Raw genomic sequence first — 23192 nt, 5'->3', positions numbered from 1 at the left:
AATGTACTATAAGGACTGAGTACAATTCTTTCACCATTGAATTTTAAAAAGTACCAGATTATTTTACATAATCCAAATGTATTTTAAACCAACATTTCAGCAGCCTGTAAAATAGAGGTTAAGGGATTACGTTTTAAGTTTTAAGGCATTGATAGATAGAGAAAATACAACCTCTGCCGGATAACTAGACAAAAAAAGGTGCTTTGCAGGGAGAGGCTGAGTTTTGATGGCACAGTGGACCTTATATGTGTTGCCTAGCAACCACATTTCTAGCTGTCGGAGGACGCCCTATTTCGTTATGCGGATCAGAAACATGTTGGCAGAATAAAACATCACTCAGAGAAGCCTGCATGTTGCAAAAGAGTGATAAGAGCGGCAGTAATTAATTGTATTTTAGCTAAGACAAATAACAGAGTATAAGCCACGCCCCGCTCCGTCCTCACGTGGTGACGTCATGGTACCACGCTCTGGCTGCATGTCATCAGGCTCCGAGCAGGCTGTGAATGAAAGCTGCCCTCTCTGATGAATTAAACACACAACATTACGCTCCTGTTGAATTTACTTTCAGGTCTGCAATGTCAACTAAATTGTTCACCGCAAACACTCCCGTTTTCAGATGTTTGAAAACTTTTCATAACGCTCAGGCACGAGGGTTTAGGTAAGTTAAGTAACTCCAGAAAACTTTTATGTTAGCATTACTGACAGTCAAAGTGTTAGTATCTGCTGCAAGAGTTTTTATTACAAGTCAAAGCATGCATTATGACTTTGTTGTACTTTTTCAGAGGTGGAGCTGCTTCCCTCGGTTCAGTGAATTTAAAGGGTCGCAGTTTTCTCACTCTGAAAGACTTCAGCTCAGATGAAATCAAGAAACTGATATGGGTGTCAGGAGACCTCAAACAGCGGATCAAGCATGAAAAACAGGTTGCTAACGTCAACATGTGCATGTGTATCCATGTGTTAAACGGCCTTATTTACCCTCTGTAGCCTGTATGTTTGTCATTTAAAGAAGCTCACTGTCATTTCTATTCCAGTATCTTCCCCTTCTACAAGGAAAGTCGATTGCTATGATATTTGAGAAGAGGAGCACCAGAACAAGAATGTCCACAGAAACAGGTGTGCATGTGGAAAATTGCACTTGTATATGCCATGTGGTTCAGTTTGACGTCCTGGTGAATGGCAGAATACTACACATTTATATAGTGTCACTAGTCAGTTTTACATAGCCGTGAAGAATATTAGAACAATTTAAAATAAATGTGTCTTCTCTATACTGTTAGCTGGTCTGATCCCTTCGTCAGTGTGTTCAGCTGTAAAACATTGTTCACATTGTTAATGTGGATACAAAAGGGACTGCTGACAAGGCAGATAGAAGTGCATCCCTGGAACAAAATAGTCCCTGAGCAGTTTCCCCTCTGTTTCTCCCCCTCGTGCAACACTTACATGTGGCTGTCTGCTTAATTGCTTAAAATATTTTTGCATTTTCCAAGCAACAGTTGGCCATTACAGAAACTAAAGTTGCCATAATGTCATAACTACAGGTTTTGCTTTGCTGGGTGGACACCCCTGTTTCCTCACTTCCCAGGACATCCACCTGGGAGTGAATGAGAGTGGCAAAGACACAGCAAGGTGAGTTTTATGACTGTGCAAACATTTTGTTTAAATGTTAATGTCTCTTGTATATGTGCACTCTTTTAATTTATTTATCAAAGTAAATCCCAGTAAGCAAACAACTCTCCTTCACACAAACAGTCCCAGTCAAAAGATTGGGCACACACTCTCATTAAAGGGAATGGGAAGGTGTGTCCAAACTTTTGACTGGTACTGTATTCATCTTAGCAGTGGGCTTCTCAGGGTAACATCAGTCTTGATGATAATAATAATAATTATAATAGACTTTATATTTGTACACCTTTCATTCAAAATGCAGCTCAAAGTGTTTTTTAAATGAAAGAAATAAAAAGCAAAACAGAGACATTAAGAACATTAAACTGGAAAGGAGTGTACATTAATAAGAGGCAACAAGAAAAAACTGCTGTGCATTAAAAAAAGAAGACGAGGATAACTTAAAAAGGAAACAGCTAAAAGTTGCAAGTAAAGCACATAATCAATCATTATTACCACAGCAGTGATCAATGCTGCAAAAAGCACATGATCAATGATTATGTGCTTTTTGCAGCGTTGCTTATTGCTGCTGTAATTATTGAGGGGAAAGGACATCCAGATTTTCACACCTGGCACAGTATATGAAACACAGATGCCCACTTGAGTACATGCCTACCTCTCTAAACTCCCAACTCCCACCACAGGGTTCTCTCAGGACTGTGCGATATTGTCTTGGCACGAGTGTACAGCCACTCAACGCTGGAGGAGCTGGATAAGGAGGCCTCCATCCCTATTATTAATGGTCTGTCTGACCTCTACCACCCGATACAGATTCTGGCCGACTTCCTCACCATACAGGTACTGCAACCCCTCCATTCACTGCAATTTTCATTCAGTAAATGAGAATGACATAGTGCTGTCTAAATCACTGCCAATCCCTTCTAGGAGCATTACGGGTCCCTTAGTGGACTAACGGTGAGCTGGATTGGAGACGGGAACAATGTCCTCCACTCCTTCATGATGACTGCAGCCAAACTGGGAGTTCATCTTAAGATTGCTACACCTCAGGTTTGCCTCTTTTTACGTGATCATTTACATTTTACTTCCGCTTCAGAGGCCTTTCATGTTTCAGTCACATGATTCATGTTTTGTAGCAGTCAGTGTTGAGCGTCTCATCTCCACAGTGGCCTCTTGTGAAAGGGGATGCTTGAGATAAATAATCCTAATCCAAAACAAAGCTAATACTGTGTCTTCATCCCCAGGGGTACGAGCCAGAAAAGAGTGTTATTCAAGAAGCACAGAGACTCTCTAAACTGGTGAGCTCCTCCTCAGTAATACAGACTGACCAACTCTGATTCTTTTATGGTCAGTTAATTTATGATAAAAAGATGCTGTCTGGCTTCTCATGAATTCATAACATTTCATTTTGTTTCAGCATGGTACTCAGCTTCTTCTGACCTCTGACCCAATGGAGGCAGCACATGGCAGCAATGTTTTGGTCACTGACACCTGGGTCAGCATGGGACAGGAGGAGGAAAAGAAGAAGAGGCTCAAAGACTTCCACGGTTACCAGATTACAATGCAGGTAAATGAGAATATTATATTATGTATAGTTTAGAAACAGAATCTACCTTTTTTAAGAAGCTCTTTTTGCCTTAGAAATTAATAAGGGCCTATCTTATACATTCTCTTCCGCTGGAGATTCCCCTGTCGTATTTCAAATGGTTTGACAGAATAACAAAGATATTTATTTGGAACGGTAAACGACCTCGACTGCATATCAATAAACTACAGAGACCTATGTACAAAGGAGGTCTGGGATTACCCAAGATGTTGTTTTACTATTATGCATTCAATTTAAGACACCTTGCACACTGGACATTACCTCCCGAAAGGGCCCCGCCCTGGTACAGTATTGAGCAATCCGCTCTCGCTCCGATATCACTACTTGATTGTCTGTCTATTAAGTTGGATAGGAAAGTAATAACACACCCAATAATTGGTCATTTAAAATTAATGTGGATTAAAGTTGCCCGGCTGTTTAATCTGGATCCATATCTGAACGCCTGTTCGAGTATTTGGATGAACCCAAAACTTTGTATTAACAAATCTCCTTTTCTCTGGAAGGACTGGCTGGGGAAAGGCATTGTCAAGCTGGGCGATATATATCACAATGGTATATTAAAATCTTTTGAGGACATTGTACAGCATTTTGGGATTCCAAGGTCTCAGTTTTTTAGATATTTACAGCTTCGCCATCTGCTATCAGGGATTTTCGGAAATAACACATCAGCTCCTAAAGCTGCAGATTTATTAAATGATGTGATAAAGAACTATGGTAGGGGTCATGAGGCATCTAAATATTACTCCATGTTGATTAACAACCAGAGTAATGGAGCTATATCAGCTCTAAAAAGGATATGGGAAAAGGATCTGAACCTGTCATGGGAGGCTGAAGAGTGGGAGAATATCTTTAAAAATATTAAATTAATGTCGAGGGATGCCAAAATTCGTTTAATGCAGTTTAAGATTATGCACCGCTTTTATTGGACTCCCTATAGGTTGTATAGACTTGGGTTAAGTCAAACACCAAATTGTTGGCGATGCAAGTCGGAGCAAGGCGATTTAATTCATGTTTTATGGTCCTGTGATAAGGTACAAGAATTTTGGGAAAGGATATGTGAGCATATCTGTGAGGTCTCAGGGACTCAAATTCCTCTTAGCCCAAGAGTGTTTGTTCTAGGCGAGGGTTCGATCCTACCAAAGGGAGATAAATACATAAAAAATTGGGTTCAAACTAGTCTTATGATAGGCAGACAGATTCTTCTCAGGAATTGGAAAACAGAGGGGGTGCCGCCTTTCCGAGAATGGACTGCAGAGATGGCAAGAGTTGCAGCTTTCGAAAAAATTTCATACAAACGGTCGGGAAGAATGAATGTGTATACTAAAAAGTGGGGCAAATACCTGTCCTCTCTGGAGGACTACTGACCTGGCAGGTACCATGCGGGAGTGTTGAGCGAGGTGGTGGCTGTATAAATCTATGTGGGGAGAATACGCATATTTGAACTGTGTTCATGTCTGGACTGCTGCTGCAGAGGGAGCTTGATAGAGTCTACCAACGTATTTATTTATTTGTTTTTTTTTTTTGCTTTCCCCTTGTTTTCTCTGCCTATTGCATACAATGTATTTGTGTTAACAACCAAGGGTGACTGTGTGGGTAGTGACAACAGGTTTGCAGGGTTAGGGGAGGGGGGGTTAAGTATTTGTGATAAGTATATTGCTCTGTAATGTTTTAAAAGAAATCAATAAAAACTGTTAATCACAAAAAAGAAATTAATAAGGGCCATCCACTTCATGCCAGCATTGTCATTGTTCCCAAATTTGTCCTTTTTGGCAACTGTACACAGTCTCTGACAATAAGCAAATGAAGTCAGTTCAAAACAATATCTAAAAAAAAAATGGCAGTGAACAAATTATTTAGTTAAGTGAAATTTAAAAAAAAAAAAAAAAGAGAGTTTAAAAAACAAAAAAACAAAAACTAAATAAAAAACTACAATGAACAATGCAAAACTAACTAAAACTAAACTAAATTGCAGATAAAATCAGCTTAGTTTTAGTTTTCTTTTCATTTTCTCAAATTTTACTGTATTCTGTTCAGTTTGATGGGAACATTTGTGGGGTACAGCTAAAAGGGAAAAATCCCACTTATGTGAAAGTCCACCTTCAAACTTCTCACAAAGAAGCAGGAGACCACGAACACAGCAAATTATACCTCAGTGTGAGGCATTATTTCATCCTTTTCAGCTTCTACTAATCAAGGCTTTCCTCTTAATACCTGAAAAACTAAAACTAAATAAAAACTAAACTGAAACTAGTCAATTCCTCAAAATAAAAACTAAACTAAAAATACTTATTCCCTTGTTAAACTAAGTAAAACTAAACTGACATAAAAAAACAAACTGAAAAACTAAATAAAATGAAAACTTCAAAACAATAATAACCCTGCTGACAATGAGAAAATGAAGTCAGTTCAAAACAATATCTCAAACATGCTTCTGTCTGACTGACTGTTGCATTTGTTCTAAACAAAACTGCAGCATTTAACCTTCTGCAAATTGTATGGTGAACTAGTCTAACACTAATTACAGACTTCATCTGGCACACAAGTTACTGAGCAAGTTTGAAATTAAACTCTTGAAGTGTGCTCTTATGAAATGTATTGCTCAGAATGTGAGTAACTGACATTGTAATATTATTACCTAAATTTAAAAAAGGAGAAAACATGAATTGTGATCTATTTTTAAAAAGTGCACACCAAAATGAGAAGTGCAGTGATTATAAATGGTCTCTATTTTCCTTTTATTTGGATCTTGATGTTTTTGGCACTATGTATCTACAGACAGGAAGTGTGGCCAAACCAGACTGGACCTTCCTGCACTGTCTACCCAGGAAAATGGAGGAGGTGGACGATGAGGTTTTCTACTCATCCCGCTCCCTCGTCTTCCCTGAGGCTGAGAACAGGAAGTGGACAATCATGGTGAGTCAAACTGGTGTGACCTGATCCTGTCAGAAGAGTCTTTGCTTCCAGTTTGATTGTCTTGATACTGATCAGCACATCTCGCCTCTCTTTCAGGGTCTGATGGTGTCTCTTCTGACTGACTACACTCCACATACACCGATGCTTAAGTTTTAACTTCAGGTCTTACGGTGGAATTATAACTGTGTGTCACGGGGGCCTGTCATGCTTCATACATACCTCAAAGTTACTATGTTTACATTATTTTATTCTACTTCTTTTGTACATCAACAGTGGGACAGTTTTCTTGTCTCAACACTGAATAGACTGTTCAAAGTAATCTGTTTATACTGTATGTCCCTGGTTTAGCTGGATTCAAGTTACTGCATTACTGTGCCATGTTAAAATGTTTTTTTAGCAACTGGGCTAAAAATGGACAAAAACACACTACATTAGATATCTTTAAGCAAGTGGTCAACGTGTCATTGGATGATGATACTCTTTCTATGTGGTTTAACAAAGATTTTTTTAAAGTGTGAGTGTATACATATATACCAACATGCCTTTTACGTCGTGTTCACCACATTTGAACAGCTTTGAGTGTTGTTCCTTAAGAAACTGTGTTGCAGAGATGAATAAAACAAAGTATGGAACAGGCAAAAATGAACCCTGGAAAATTCAGTACAAATAATTTAATCTCTAGCAAAAGAAGAAAGACTAAATCTGCAGCCTCACACCAAGCTACCTACTCTCTTCCCTCATTCATCACATTTGACCAGTGACCTGCCTTTTACCTTTTCAGCCACACCTAAGTGGAGTGTACCCTCTGTCAGGTTATTATAGGGTGAGTTACACATATATGAGGCTGGTTAATTAGTAAGCCTGATTAACCCAAATTAAAAGCATATATACGGTTAGTATTTCTTTCCAAAAAATCCTACAGTTCTTACATGCTTCATCCTTTACTCTTCTCCATCAATATTATAGCACTTCACACCCCCCTTAAAAACCTCAAGCCAGTAAACATGGACTGGGACAAAGAATCATATTTTCTGGCAGGCTCAGAAGATGCTTTACAAACACAAGCAGTGCATATATATATATATATATATATATATATATATATATATATATATATATATATATATATATATATATATGTATATATATATATGTATATATATATATATGCATATATATATGTATATATATATATGTATATATATATATGCATATATATATGCATATATATATGCATATATATATATATGCATATATATATATGCATATATGCACAAGCAGTGCATATATATATATATATATATATATATATATATATATATATATATATATATGCACTGCTTGTGTTTGTAAAGCATCTTCTGAGCCTGCCAGAAAATATATAATATATATATATATATATATATATATATATAATATATATAATATATATATATATATATATATATATATAAATATATATATATATATATATATATATCACATATATATATATATATATATATATATATATATATATATGTCTTTTTTTTAAATATAAAACCCATGTATCTCCAGCCAGAAGGCCAGGATAGCAGAGTTATTGCCTCAGGGATTCCCCAAAAATATTTTTTTCTACCCCTTGCAGGTACATTGATTTAACAGTATATGGTACTGATCTCATTTAGCAGAATTTAACATGAACTTACCCAATTGTTACACACTAATTTTTGAACGGGTAGACATTGACATCAGTGGAAATTTCTTCCAAGATGTGTAACCCTGAGCAACAGTATTCACACATCAATCAAAACTATGAAATCTTCTATAAACCTTAATAGATGCATCTGACCTCTCTGCTTACTTTAAAAGCTGCTGAAGTTGTAACAATGAATTACAACTCATTTATTCTATTTGAGATTACATGTATTGGACCCAACAAATGCCAATATAAAAATATAACCAAATGATCTGCCTACAAAATGTGATTCTAGGCATCAGTGAGACTAAATGAGACTTATTATCCACTCAAGTTATCCACATAGTAGGTGGGTGAGAATTCAAATAAATATCGCCTAACTGTATTAGAAACAAGAGGAGAAACGCGGACTGGTCCAGGTTTTATATTAAGTTTGGGCAAAGTGCGCCATCAAGTGGACAGAGTGGGTACAGCTCTCTCATTGGCTGGCAGAGTGTGACGTGTTAGTGCGGGAAGCTTCAGATCTACCTGGGTGGTCCAGACGGATCAAAACGATGCAACGCAGTATTTCATTCATAAACTCCGACATCCTGTTATTAAAGAGCTACACATACATACACGGACACAGCTGTTGTATTATACGTTGCAACTGAAAGTGAAAAAAAATGTACGTTTATGCTTTTTCAGCACATTTAGTTTAACGCTGAGTAAAAAGCCCTTAACATATATGAAAAGTTACAATCATCTACACACGTTAATTACGAAGAAATGAGGCTGGGTGCAACAATGGCGACACCAAAACAAAACAAGGCAATCCTCAGGGGCGACCACCCACACACTGAAGGAGTCTGCTAAGAGAGAGAGGGAGTTAAAGCTGAGGTGGGAGGAGGACGCCATTGCAGCCGCAGCTGGCCGTTTGCAATTTGCCTGAGGAGGGACAAACTTAAAGATGTCGAGGGGCTCTCAAAGATTTCTCAGAGTCGGCTCTCGGGGACTGGCTTACAGTGTAGAAACAGACAAGTAATTTAGGATGGACAGTCTGCATCTGTGGCGGAGAAAATGTGGAGCTACGTCGTCGAACCAAACCAGGTATAAAGGGATGAGTGTTTCAGGAGGACAATGGGAGAAAGTAGCTGAACTAAGTTAGGCTAACTAACAGTGGCTAGTTTAGCATCACCGCTAACCAAGTGTGGGACTAGTGCTAGTCACAGAGCTGCAACATACTCAGCTCTTACTAAGCGTACATTGGAAGTATACACAAACATAAAGTGTGTCCAGACGCCGTGGCTTACTGGTCACTTTCGTTTCCAATTTCCACTTTTTTCCTAAAAGTTTACCAAAAGTTAGCAAAGTAACGCTGTGATGAGACTTAAATAATGTTGACTAACGGAGCTAACTTAACTCATGTTAGATGGCCGTCGGTGTAACTTCAAGTTGAGTCAGCTTTCTGTCACTTTACTCAGATAATATTTCAACTCTCAACACAGCTGATTTATCTGTGATTATTTTAGCCTCTAGTCTTATAAGTTTGGTGTAAGGTTAAAGGTTGTAAATTCAGCTCAGTGACATGACTGCGTCCTTGGCTTAACATCGATCAGTATGTTACATTATTTAAAGGCAGTGGTCAGATCCTTTACTTTAGTGAAAATATCAGTAACACTATAAACATATTTCAGAGAGTCCTGCATTCAAAGTCACATCGCGTAAAATATCGAATTATTATCGCCGCTGCCTTATTTATCCTTATTTATTATCACCCTCTATATCTTCACGTATTTATTATCATCCTCTATATCTTCACGTATTTATTATCATCCTCTATATCTTCACGTATGGAGACTGTGTACTGGACCTCCACTCTGCAATGTATCTCTGCAACTGGTGTTTTTATTGTATTTTACTGTACCTGGCTGCTATGACTATTTCATTATCCTCCAGGGATTACGTTTTAACAAAATGACATTATTAGATCATTATTGTTGAGTAGTTCAATCTATATAAATGGCCAGTAGTTAATAATGGCTTGTTTATAAAATCTGAATCTGCAAAGAATCTATATACAGCTATAATGGAGAAAAATGTACAATAATTCCCTTGGAAATGTAGTGTGATCATCAACTCCTGTCTGGAGATCATCTCCAGACATGTCTCAGAGGACTGTTTCAATGGTTTTATATGTTTCATCCATTCATAAATTGAATTCATGTCTTACATCACAACTCACTAGCCTGCAAACCATTTTTAGCAGCTGTTGGTTTCCATTTATTTTCGTACAATATGAAAATCAATTAGTAGGCCTGACTTGTATAATCCATTGCTGTTAACATAAAGTCTGCATTAATATTTGTCAGAGTTACATAATGGTTATGAGGTGATGGCATGCACACTTTATTAGATCAATCTGTGCATAAAGTGCATTATACATGTAACAGTAAATTGGTTTATTGATTAGTATATCAAAAATAATTAAATCTGCAACGATGTTTTGTATTTGATTAATCGGTTATATTGGTTATCAAGCAAACATACTTTATTATATTGAAAAACCTGTTATTTCTATCCCTAAGCTTTGTTACCACACACTAGTAATGATGGCTCAGTGTCCATTGTGACGGTTTACACAACCATGTTTCAGAAGTCTGTTAATTGCTGTGTTTGTAATATTCTTCCTTATGCATCCTTTTTTTTCTCATGTCTTCTTCCTCCGCATCAGCCTCCTGCCATTCCTTCACCTGTCCGGAGACCCAACCTCTCGCCATGAACACCAGTAGGAACTGCACCGCGGTGGGGAATGGTGAGGGTCTGGCTGCCCTGGAGTCAGTCTCCATCGTGACCATCACTCTCCTTGCCTGCCTGGGGAACCTCCTGATCGTGGTGACCCTATATCGCAGGCCTTATCTGCTCACGCCCAGCAACAAGTTTGTGTTCAGCCTAACGCTATCCAACCTGCTGCTGTCCATGCTGGTGCTGCCGTTCGTGGCTGTGAGCTCAGCAAAGAGAGAGTGGGTGTTTGGGGTGGTGTGGTGCAACTTCACCGCCCTGCTCTATCTGCTCATCAGCTCTGCCAGCATGCTGACACTTGGGGCTATCGCCATTGACAGGTTAGTGTCAGAAAAATGATTGTAGTCAAATGCACCAAGATAATCACTGCCATGGTTATACTGAAGCACAGTATTCACTTTCTTGCCAAAAGTTAGATGAAAGTTGTATCTGTGTGTTCAATAAAGCTGAAGTCAGCATTTGCTGTTTAAAAAAAAAGAGAGATAAAACATTTCGTTAGACACAAATTCATTCATACATTTGCCCCCATATTTGGTCATTGGTGGTGCTACTTTGATAACACGAGTGGATCGGATATTTTACTCAGATACAAATATAAAATAATATTTTTAGCATTAACTGTTTGAGGAGAGGACACGTTTTAAACTTAATTTGAATAGAAGATGCTCTTTATTCATAAGACAGGAGGAAACAAATTCCAACTGAATTTGCCTCTGAAGCCCTAATCGGGATTAGCTCATCTAGTTGCAATTAGAGTATAAACAATAATTACTAGTTTTGGGTGAGATATATCCACAAAGGTCAGAGGGGAGCAGATCAAGCATTGACTTCTACATAAATATGTACCAATATCTTCACCCACTCAGGCTAAATACTGCAGCGAGGAGATTGACTTGAATATGTATTAAGTTTATTTGCAAATTTGTTGCAAATTTCTTCTTTATCATTATTTGTGGCACAACATCTGTATGAGATCAGCAAGAGCCTGATTTATAGTCATCAAAGTTGGCATAAAAATAAATAACAAATTAAGTATGCGGTCTTTCCCCATGAAAATGACACATAAGTAATTTTTAAGTAGAGTAAAATAGCAGGAGAATAATAATGATGTTGCAGTCACTGTATCAGAACCCCACATTTGAAATGTATCTTCACCTCATTCACATTCAGAGTAAATGAGGGTTAAACATCGTTTCTAGAAACTTGTGAAATGTAATTTTTCATGCGTTTCCCTCTGAGGTCAGTATGTAGCTTCGTAAATAAGACTGGTTAACCAAACACTTTGGCCGTGGTATTTTCCCAGCTCAAGTGACAAGCATTAGAGGGCTTACACAAAGTAACTTTAACGTCGACTGACATGAATGCACCATTCATATGCGGGGCTTGGCTTCCATTCATTCCTATTTTTAGAAATATGAAACTGATATACAAATAAACCAGACTTTTGAAGAAATAGGACTGAAATCTGCCTCCAGTAAAGAGTTTCTAAAACTGTCAAATAAGATGGTCTAAAAGATAAATGCAGGGTTAGCATCAAATGTCTGGTAAGATTGTTTTCTTTTCTCATCCTTTGAGTAGATATTTTCTAATTATTTTAGATTATATTTTATGGAGTCAGTATTGTTGTACGGCTGCTTTGTGTTGATGCACATTTAGGAAGACGTTTTTTTGTGCTGTAGAAAATTCATCCACTCATTATGGAGTATCTCATTGGTATTAAACAATTTAAAACGATACAGAGGCCTCTGAAGAAGTAATGTACCATAACAGAAGATAATTGTTGAGAAATATCAAGCTAGGAAATTATGAGGGGAACAATTTGGAAAATAATCAACAATGAAATAAAAAGACAATAATTATTGCAGATCATAATTAATGACTAAGAATTAGAATTACCATTTAAAGTCACTTCAGTTAAATTATATTGTCGTTATCACAAATGACTGTAAAATGTAGCTGCTAAGCAACATTCAGTCTTCAGTTCTCACTATGGTTCTAATCACTGTCGGCACCTTTGGGGATTTTTGATGCGTGTTTTTGTTCTCCTGCCAAGATGCTGCCGTTCTGCTCTGTTTGTAGCCTTTTTGGAGGGAAAAAAAACAGCAGTAGCAGCTCTGGCCGCAGCTTCCGTATCACTTGCTCAGATCAGAGCAGTTTGTGTGTTGCTTGGATCAGACAACTCCCCTCAGAGCACGTTGAGTTTCCTCTCTGCAGGGTCTCTTCACTGTGTTCCCCTCTCGTTCCAACAGATACTACGCAGTGCTTTACCCGATGATCTACCCCATGAAGATCACGGGGAACCGGGCGGTCGTCGTCATCGCCTACGTGTGGTTGCACTCCCTGGTGGGCTGCCTGCCTCCTCTGTTCGGCTGGTCTTCCTTTGAATTTGACTGTTTCAAGAGAACCTGTGTTGCCTCTTGGCACAGGGAGCCGGGCTACACGGCCTTCTGGGTCACCTGGTGCATGCTCCCTCCCCTCATCATCATGCTGGCCTGTTACGGCGTCATTTTCCGCGTTGCTCGCATGAAAGCCCGGAAAGTGCACTGTGGGACTGTTGTGGCCCAGGACGACTCCACTGGAGCGCAGAGGAATGGACGCAAGAACTCGAGCACCTCCACTTCCTCTAACGGAAGCCGGCGGAGTCTCGTGTACGCAGGGAGTCAGTGCAAGGCCTTCGTCACCATCTTAGTGGTGATAGGGACATTCCTCATGACCTGGGGGCCGTACGTCGGGGTGGTGTCTACGGAGGCCTTGTGGGGACAGGGGAGTGTTTCTCAAGGGCTGGAGACTCTGGTGGCGTGGCTGTCCTTCTGCAGCGCCGTCTGTCACCCGCTGATCTACGGCCTGTGGAATAAGACGGTGAGGAAGGAGCTGCTGGGGATGTGCTTCGGAGATCGTTACTACAGAGAATCATTCGCCACACGACAAAGGACATCCCGCCTCTTCAGCATCTCCAACAGAATCACAGGTGGGAGAACGGCAGCGGCTCATGAACTGTGATGGATTTCGTGTTAGTTTGTGTCGTACACTGATCACATGACATTTTGTTTGTGTTCCATTAGATTTGGGTATGTCGCCTCACCTGACAGCCATGCTGGCCGGTGGAGGTCATCTGCTGGCCCCCGGGAGCAGCACAGGCGATACCGGCTTCAGTTTCACTCAGGACTCGTGTAAGTGACCCACCCGACAACATCAGACTTGCGAATTCAGCATTTTCTGTTATGTAAATGTTTATCAAGTGTTTCAATGAACTGTGAAGCACTTTGTGCAACACATAACTATAATGTTATATAACTTTATTTCACATCAGGGCTAGACAAGCCCTGATGTTCTTTCATTGCAATGAATTGTTAGTTTGAATTTTATAAAAATTCAAACTAACAGTAACCAATGACTTACAAACATTCAAAAAGCTAATCAGATCACAAGCTTAAACTCTTTTAATGGTTGTGAAATAATATGTCTAAACCCACATAGACAAAGGAGAAGAGCTTTAGCACACTTCTTGCAAAGAAATAGTCTAAACAGAAGATAAAAGCTGGAAAAATATGCTTGAAGGATTGAGTTTGCCTTAATATTTATGATAAATTTGTACTTTTGTATCACCTAAACTGTAAACATTTTTGATGAAAATGAGCTTAATGAAATATCAGAAAATATAGGAAAAAAATCCCCAGATCTGAAATTAACGTCTTCAAACAGCTTGTTTTATCTGACCAACAGTTAAAATCCCAAAGACATTGAATTTCCACTCATTAAAGTAGAAAAAAACAGCAAATCCTCATATTAAAGAAGTTGAAACAAGAATGTTTGAAATCCGTCGACTAATGGTTTCAGCATTACAACCTACCATTGTCCAGGGTTACATTTACAAACTACCAACCAACAGTAATAATATCAGACATGTTCCTTTCTTCCTTTTAAAACTCGACTGTTTGACTTAACTTGAAAATAAAAGGGAGACAAAGTGAATCATTCCACGTGTGTAAACAGGAGGTTTGAGGGCTGGCTAATGGTCTTAACACCACCACAGCGTCATACTCCCACAGCTTTGTTACAGTCAGCCTCACATTCCTCTTCTGACAGCTCATTTTTCCGGTTCAGGACGGTGTCGGCAGGGCAAGTAAGGTCATGTGTAATACCAGGAAACGTCTGATTATCCGACTCTTCTGTGTCCGTTGTGGAGATGGTGTCTGAAGTGGTTTGTACGGTACTGCTTTCAGTCACGCAGCCTTTTTTTGTCTCTAATATTACCCTCGCAGGCACAGACGTGATGCTGCTGGATAACTTCTCCACAGACGGTTTCTCCCACCCACACAACCACGGGAATCCGTCCGGGAAGAGGAGGAGCTCGGTCACATTTGAAGACCAGGTGGAGCATTCCAAAGGTATCCGTCATTCCCACCCACCCCCAAAAAAACCCAAATAAACATCATACTGGATGCACTTTAACTAAAACATGTTCACTAAAGCATTTTTTTCTAATACGTCACTGCGTTTTACTACTCAGCTGAAAACACCAACACGTCCTCGGTCCAAGTCCATGCAGAGGTGCACAAATGTCTCGACACCTTCGCCTCCTGCCTGGCGAAGGCCATCGAGAGCGACGCCAAGCTCACCCTGTTTGGAGACGGGTTGGCTCTGCCAGGGGGACTGTTCACAACCAGAGCAGCACCGAGACCCAGGTACCTGGACGGTCAGAGACTGAGGCTAGAGAGTATCGATGAAGGGATCGTCAAAGATGACACAGATGAAGAAGAGCAGGACGTGGAGGAAAAACCGGCCTGAACTCAGCCGGCACGTTTGTGATCTGTTTATTTGTGGACTGCGAGGGCTTCACACCGGTGAACCTGTGAACACTTTTCTATGAACTGTGACCACTCATCGCGCTCTGTGGTGCAGTTAACGAAGTCTGGTCTCGACACTTGGGTACTCCATACTTGAAATAATTAGGAAACAGGAAGGTGCGTTTTATTCATTCCACTGCATTGGACCAAGTGCACGACATCAGTGTCTTTGCAAGCTTCTGTTTTGAAAAAAATTGCATTATATAGGAAGCATTAACTACTGTAACCCACATGGTCTGATATTCTAGTAACGCGTTTACAATTATATTTAATTTTAATTGTGTTTCCACAATTTTCAAGGTGTGCCTTATTATGGCAGGACAGTATGAAAACAAACTAATACATCATTTCTATCTCACAAATAACTCTGTTATTTGCTTTGTTTTTATGTCTCATTTCATGACAGAGAAGGTGATTATTATCATTACTATTATGTCTATTTTTGTGTGTCAAAAAGCAATGATGTAGTTAAGACCAAATAAGTAAACAACAAAGTGGATTCATGATGATACGACATCCAATCAATAATTCAAGATTTTCACAATAGTCGAACTCAAATTGTGCACAGTGCTGTAGAGCATGTCAGAAATAAATAATGTCATTTTATTAAGTCAACTTAAATAGAAGTTGTGATCAATGTCTAATCAGAACCAAAAATGTTTTTTTCAGAGCAAGATTGATGTTTTAAAATCTCCAACACTGTCTGAGAGTAAACACTGAGCGGTACGTGTGTTTACCCGTCTCTTCACTCCATCACCATCGGTTATAAATGAAAGAGTACACTTGTAATAATTAGAGCACAACTCTGGTGCTTCAGTCTTACCTCGTATTTTCATATTCTGTTTGAATGGTACTATTTTTGTAAGAAATGCTATACACCTGAGAAGTGATATAACCTTTTGATTTTCACTATACAGTAACTATTAATATCTGTATTAAGATTCTATTAAAGTTTGGTTTTTTTACATAAAATTTTCTGAACAAATGTATGTTTGTGCCGTTGTTTCTGTGAGTAGTTCAACTATTAGTCTTCTTGTCAACCGTCTGTGTGTCTCTGCGGCCTTCTTGCAGCAGCCCATCAGTCTCTGAATCACTGCAGGAATCAGCATGTGACGTACAGCCGGTTTCTTTCTGGAATGAATTTAAGTTCATTCATTTGGTTGTAGCCAGTAGAATCCAGTCGCCCAGCTCTGAACGCAGGCATCTTTGAGATGCCATTTAGCTTTATTTTCTTTCAAATTTTGTAAAAGATTAATTTATTGACATAACCATTGAGGGAGAAGAACCACAACTTTGTTTTTTTCCCTCAAACAACAAAATTAAAGTATTCTCCGGGTATGGTTTACTTAAAGTCTTTGTTTACATGGTAACTGCCGAAACAGCACGTCAACATCTCTTAACGTTGTGCTACAACTTCAAAAATGTCACACGTTAACACTGATCAAAGCTCACTCTCCCCTCACAAAATAATATTGCACTTAACATCCTTGCACACCAGCCGCCATTATTCTCACACTTAATATATACTGACGCCCTCGCCTTTGCATTCACACAGTTGTAGTTTAAACTCATACAGAAACATCAGTAAGAAAGTCTCTTTTTAAAAAAACACAGGGGGAGCTAGAAATTACACTAATTCTCAAAAGGAAGTATTCTACACTGTACTTGTACAAATCTCAGGTTTTCAAGTGCTATACAGCAAAAAAAAACAAAATGTTTTCTGTCAAATAAAACGCCACCGGGCTACTGCTCGTCCTCGTTTTCCTGGCCTGAACCTTCAGAGCGATCACCTTCTAGTCGATCTACAGGGAAGAAAAAGGCAGACGTTAAAAGATAGAAAGAGAAAAACAAGACAAAAGCAGGCCAGGTCAACTGTTTTGCAGAACATAGAGTCCTACTGTAGCCGGGCATTGACAGGCACAAATATCCAAACAATTTGCATGATGTGAAACAGACTGTGTTTGTACCTGATCTGATGTGATTAAGGGAGGCCAACATTCGCAGCATGAACGAAGCCGGGACTGTGATTGTGTTCCTCGTCTCCTCTAGCATCAGCTCGTTCCGAGTTATTACCTTGAAAGTGGAGAAGAAGAAAGATGAAAAAGAAAGGTGAGAGGAAGTGTGAAGGATGTGGAGAAATAAGTGCAAAAGCTGTTGTGCTGAAAAGAGAAAATAAGCTTTTTCTCTAAAAGGAAACAACCTGTTCTTAGTGATCGTGGAAACCTAAACCCCTCTTACACCACTACAAAAAAACAACAACATACGTAGCACTATTTCATCAGCTTGACACTTCATAACTTTATGAGAACTACTTATAAACACGATTTTGCGTCGATGACATATTTCAGTAATCTGCTAGAGCTGTAAAACATGTATGAATACAATGGATTTATATATCTGAGTTTTTTTATGCAGCACTGATCTTCCTGAATCGCAGATATCTATTATTGGGAGTTTTGTAAAGATACTTAAACATGGAGTTCGAGCTTTTTGGTGTCTAACATGTCTTAGTCTCCTTATATTTCTTCATTTATAGTCCATGTCACTTAAAAAACTAATATTTTCTTACTTGGTTTTATGGTCATTTCTGTGTTCTGTCACCTTGTTTGTGGTAAAGTGGAGAGTTACTTCAACACTTTTCTACTATTTGGCTTTAAATGAAGCCAGAAGAAATGAAAAATACATTTAAAAAGGTCAATCTGAAGATGCATCTCTTCCATGTTATCTCTCGATCAGATGCAGGATTTCAGCTTTCACTTCCACGAATTTCATTTTGTGTTTCATTGCCCTGACTGTGGTGAAATAAGGACAAAAATCAGTTAAAAGAAACCTGATTTGCTTTGGTTGTCTGAAGGTAATGTGCTTTGGCTTTCTGGGAGGAGATTAATAGATAATGTGTGACAGCTGAGACAGAGGATGCTGTATCCTTCATAATAGGAAACTTCTGTTGAGTAAATGCTTGAAATGCTCTCTTGTTGAACTTTGTGATCTTTTTGGTTGTTGTTGCTCTGTGCTGTCTTTTAAATCCAGACAGAGCTTTGTTGCAAACCAATTAATCAATCAATCAATCCACTGATTTCACTGATAGTCGAACCTCATCAGCGAGGACTCTGTTGAAAGAGGGCGACTCCTCCAGCGGTGACCAAATCTTGATATCGTAGTCTATCCCTGAGGAAGCCAAAACTGGAAACGGAGCAGAAAACAAACACAATGTTTAAGATGGTGAAAAACAACGTCACGGAGCAGCAGAGGAGTGTCTGATGTTGTTGGGAGAAGCTTGCGGCAGGACTGACTGGGGTCGTAGGGGTGCGGCTGCAGGCAGTTCACCACATGGTTGTCGGCTTCAAGCAGCATGAGGTGCTCTGCGGTGTGTCTGTCCCAGATGAAGATGTGGCCGCAGTCTGAACCGCTCATCACAAAGTTGTTGCCCCAGAAACACGACTCTTTAATCTGGATGTTTAAAGATAGAAGTTAACAAATCAGATTGCTACAGAAAGCCAACACTAACTAGGTGACTAACTAATATAATGTAAAAATGGCTTGAGGCGTACCATCGTCCTGGAGTTACGGTGACCCTTGTAGACCATTTTGACTGAGGGTCTCCTGATATTCTGCATCTCACTCTCCTCCATCTCCCGTCTTTCTTTCCTCCTGCGGAACAGCTCCTGGATACGAGCTGCTGCAGAGCGTCTGAGAAACACAAGAAAGCCCGACACAAGTGTAACTATAAAGACAGACACACACACACACACAAAAACAGACACACAACGTCATGCTGTCACTGAAGCTAATGAACCCCATGCCATTTATGCCAGACTGATCTATTCAACAAACCCCCGAGCTAGAAAGCAGCTACTTTCAAGACCAAACACCAGACCTGCCGACCTGTACATCTGTTTAGGCTTGTCATCATCGTTTCCAAATAGCTGAAAATCATATTGTCAAAAATGTAATTGGCTTAAAGTTTGATTTTTGTGGAGGTGTAATAAATAGAAATGATATAAATGCAGCAGTAGTGGTAGGTTAGTGTGTAGCCTGAGTGAAATTGAGCTCCTTGGTAAGCTGTGTTTAAGCAGGTGAAAGACAAATGTACACACAGGCATAAATAAGCTGCTAGAAGTTTTGGTATCTGTAGATATTTTTGTAAAAAATCTCTTATTGCTGTCAATAATTTTCATCATCAGTGCATCCCTCACCGATGTGCTGCTATGTGTATGTTTGCAATTTATGTACAATATTTAAAATGCGTCCAGCGTTGGCAAGTCTGCAAAACATCATCATAACTGAATCAAACTCTTGTTATTTGCAAAGTCTTTTAAACTTCATGACTGAGGTTTTTTACAGCACATGTGTATGTTATATATCAGCTGATAAAAAGTAATCAGGTTTTTTTTTTTTTATATGTGTTCCTTTCCATCAGGACGTCCCATCGTTCATTCTCCATCCGTCCACTGTTTAACATCTTTGAAAAGCTGCTGTAACAATGCCTCTCACAGCACTGGTGGAATCAGTAGCTCATGCATGGCGCTCTAACGCAACAGTTTATTAGTTTGTGTGTTGATTAGTTTTTCTCTGTGAGTGAAATCACCAAACCGACACAAAAACTGTTATCTTCACACTTGCTGCAGGTTTTGTGTTGTGCTGTTGGGTTTAAACGCTCTGCTGCATGTCACACACCCGACAGGTTAGATAGATGCTTTGGTTGCGAGTGCAAACGACTTTACCTGATCATTCTATCTCCTACTGCAGATCCTCTGGAATTAAATCTATATTTGTAGTGAAACAGTCACATCACAAAAAAACCCCAAATCAGAGAACCCCGCCCCTGACAAGTGATTGTAAACAAAAGCAACATTTAAATACAAGCAAACATAAGAGTTTTTGGTTTTTTTGCTTCTAGTGCATCAATAGGAACAAGAGTGTCATTTTGTCCGGCGTACCTCTGTCCCTGTCCTCTGAACCGTGTTGCCGGGATGAGGATCGGATCGTCGTCGCTGTCGTCAGAGTCCTGGTTGGCCCGAGCAGGCTGGCTCTGGCTCTGGCTCTCCTCTCCCTCCTGTGCTTCTTCTGTGGAAGTGGGCTCCTGCCTCCTGCAGCCCCCTGACGTGTCCTCCTCAGGCTGACTCCTCTCCAGCGGTGATGATGAGGAGGAGCCCTGCACCGATGCCGTGGCCGACGAGCTGCTGGGCGCTCCGGAGCAGGAGGCGGCACACGAGGGCTCTGCGCAGGCGGCAGGCATGCTCTGCTGCCTCGAGGACACAGAGGGAGCTGGGGGGGGGGGGGGGGGGGGGGGCGTTAATACATAAAATATACAGAAAATGTACTTTTGTCTGGTTTGTTGTAGACGGTCAAGTTAGATGACAGATTCCAGATGAAATGCTTCCGTTACTGTCTCTGATTTTTGCTTATTTTAATTTTCTTAAAACTACTGACAAGTGTTTTGTAACTTTCTCCGTTCTTTGAGCCTTTATTATCTGGTTTTTTGTACTGTTTTATGAGTGTGCCTGGTGTATATAGTATATATTGTCCTGTCTGAAGCTTGTAATGCTGCCACCCTGCAGGATCTCCGTCTCAGGGGGATTTTTGCCTAGTTAAATAAATTAAAAAATCTTCTAATCATAAGTCTTATTTTTATTTAAAGTGACAATTGTTTTTCTTTACAAAAATTCCTTCAATCTAAGACAAGTTTCTCTTTCAGCACCATGAGACAACAAGGCTTTCTATAAATTTTGAAGAGAGGGAACAGCGAGCTCGACTTTACATGAAATCGGAGGAGGAAATGTCCACAGAATTCACATACTAGGGAGCACAGACATTTTCTTATTACTACATCTTTCTTTTTATTGTCTCTGTTGTTTTGCTTTCTGCATTTCTGGAGTTGCTCCTGATTTTTTTGGGACCTCCAACCAATTCTTTAACTTCTTAGGATAGTAAAGTTACATTTGATTTTTTTTTAAGTTTAGGAGCAACGACTCACCTGGCTCTAAAGCGGAGCTCTCTGTCGACAGACTCTCTCTGCTCTGTGCAGCCTCGGATGCTTTGGGACCTGCACTGCCCATAGAGCTGGATGTGCTGCTGCTCCTGTAAAGGAAGAAATCAAACTGGCTGAGTCCTTTAAGCTTCTCACAGGTTTGGACACATTTACATTTGTTTTCATCTGTTCAGCTGTTGATGTGTCTGTATCCAACATATCAGTTTCCAATTTGCTTGAATTCAGCAAGAGTGAACTATCTTTAACGGATCGATACGTTTCAGCATGTCATCATCTGTTTATTGAGTCGACTTTTTGTATGCTAAATCTGCACACTAGCCTACGTGAAGGTCTACCAACCCCATTACTGTAATTAAATAAACTATTTTAAATATAATGAATACAAGTGACACTGCACTGTAATCACATTTCACCAGTGATGCAGTGGTTTCTTCTGATCCTGTGACTAACATTTATTAGTTTCTACAATAAATATTCACTTTGAGTTCAGGTTTGAATTTGTGGGAAAAAAACAGGACAGTTGAATCCACACACAGTTTACTTGCTCCCACAATAATTTCCTGTTGGACAGTTATTATAAAAATAATCACGGGAGGATAGAAACTGTGTATGTGTGTGTGTGTGTGTGTGTGTGTGTGTGTGTGTGTGTGTGTGTGTGTGTGTGTGTGTGTGTGTGTGTGTGTGTGTGTGTGTGTGTGTGTGCGCCTGTGTGTGTGTATTCCATCGTTGGTATTTCCTGTTTGGTTGAGCACTTGTTGAGATCTCTTCTTTCTCTTTTTTCTAAAATGTTCTTGGTGCCAGATGAGTTTGGTTCAGTTATGTTGATTGACTGTTGATCCTTTCTGTTCGTTTCTGATTGTTTATATTCAATTTATTAGCATTTGCTTCTTAGCTGTGAATACGCTGGACGTCATCCATTGTCTTTTGTGATAAGGAGATGCAACGGTTAAAGGTTAGCTTGTTTGAAATGAATAAAACCTCCATCAAAACATCAAAGAATGAAATCTGTTACAGGTGTGAGGATAAAAAAGCTCTGCAACAATGCGAACTGTCACAGACATTCACACGGATATCAGATTCATGGGACGTTTCTCTCCCACTGCTCAGGTTTCACTCACCACTCATCAGTGAAATCCAGCTTGATGGTGCTGGTGGTGGTTCCCTCTGAGCTGTAGTGCAGGCTGAGGACGGGCTCTGCTGCACTGGGTCGAGTGGTGCCAGCAGTGGTGGAGCTGGAGCTGGAGGTGGAGGTGGAGGTGGAGGTAATGCTGCTGGCTGGTACAGACACAGATTCATCAAGGAGTGAACTTGCAGCTCCTCCTGAGGGGCGAGAGGACGACGCACTGAATCAATGACACACTACGACACGCTAAATCACGCTAAATCAAATCATTTTGATAACAAGTTTCAGCTTAGAGGTCAGTGTGTAACCGGTTCTTGCACAACACACTGGAGACATGCAATTTTCTGTTGCATTACTTCCCGCTGACTACCATCACAGACAGAAATGGGAACATGCAGCAGACACTGACAGAGCGGACAAGGGTGGACACATCGTAACAGTGATTCAAGTATCAACCGCCACAGAAACAGACAAACACAGAGACCTGAAGGATCATTACACCCCTCAGCTGGTCATCACAGGCATAAAGCAGCTTAACCCTGCCATATATTATATATACACATTTCTTTTTTTCTTCGTTTTTTATTGTTTTGTGCACAGCAAACAAATTCACATGTATCACTGTTGTATTT

General features: G+C 39.8%; 3 protein-coding genes across 3 annotated transcripts in view; 2 read left to right on the top strand and 1 right to left on the bottom strand.

Moving 5' to 3' along the window:
* The first annotated feature begins 532 nt into the window (after positions 1–532).
* Positions 533–6295, top strand: otc (ornithine transcarbamylase). The gene is made up of 10 exons (XM_062431386.1): positions 533–658; positions 783–921; positions 1032–1113; positions 1539–1626; positions 2307–2460; positions 2548–2670; positions 2865–2918; positions 3038–3187; positions 6002–6139; positions 6236–6295. Exons 1-10 carry the CDS (start codon positions 576–578, stop codon positions 6293–6295), a joined length of 1071 nt encoding a protein of 356 aa, XP_062287370.1. The 5' UTR covers positions 533–575.
* Positions 6296–8761: 2466 nt separating this feature from the next.
* Positions 8762–15826, top strand: gpr161a (G protein-coupled receptor 161a). Its single transcript, XM_062431952.1, has 6 exons — positions 8762–8906; positions 10531–10918; positions 12848–13566; positions 13661–13768; positions 14861–14986; positions 15109–15826. Exons 2-6 carry the CDS (start codon positions 10575–10577, stop codon positions 15384–15386), a joined length of 1575 nt encoding a protein of 524 aa, XP_062287936.1. The 5' UTR covers positions 8762–8906; positions 10531–10574; the 3' UTR covers positions 15387–15826.
* An 858-nt stretch (positions 15827–16684) lies between these two features.
* The window catches only part of dcaf6 (ddb1 and cul4 associated factor 6), a 29055-nt gene continuing 22547 nt past the window's right edge, over positions 16685–23192 (bottom strand). Inside the window, exons 13-21 of the mRNA XM_062431375.1 lie at positions 22556–22757; positions 21423–21526; positions 20386–20713; positions 20170–20211; positions 18997–19135; positions 18739–18895; positions 18540–18628; positions 17413–17518; positions 16685–17247 (exon numbers count right to left, since the gene is read on the bottom strand). Coding sequence (XP_062287359.1) covers positions 17189–17247; positions 17413–17518; positions 18540–18628; positions 18739–18895; positions 18997–19135; positions 20170–20211; positions 20386–20713; positions 21423–21526; positions 22556–22757 — 1226 coding nt within the window. The 3' untranslated portion in view covers positions 16685–17188. The remainder of the gene's footprint in view (positions 17248–17412; positions 17519–18539; positions 18629–18738; positions 18896–18996; positions 19136–20169; positions 20212–20385; positions 20714–21422; positions 21527–22555; positions 22758–23192) is intronic.

This window comes from Scomber scombrus, chromosome 13, assembly GCF_963691925.1.
Source record: "Scomber scombrus chromosome 13, fScoSco1.1, whole genome shotgun sequence".
Taxonomy (NCBI): Eukaryota; Metazoa; Chordata; class Actinopteri; order Scombriformes; family Scombridae; genus Scomber; species Scomber scombrus.
Note: the sequence above shows the minus strand (reverse complement) of the source record. Positions and strands in the feature narration are given on the sequence as shown.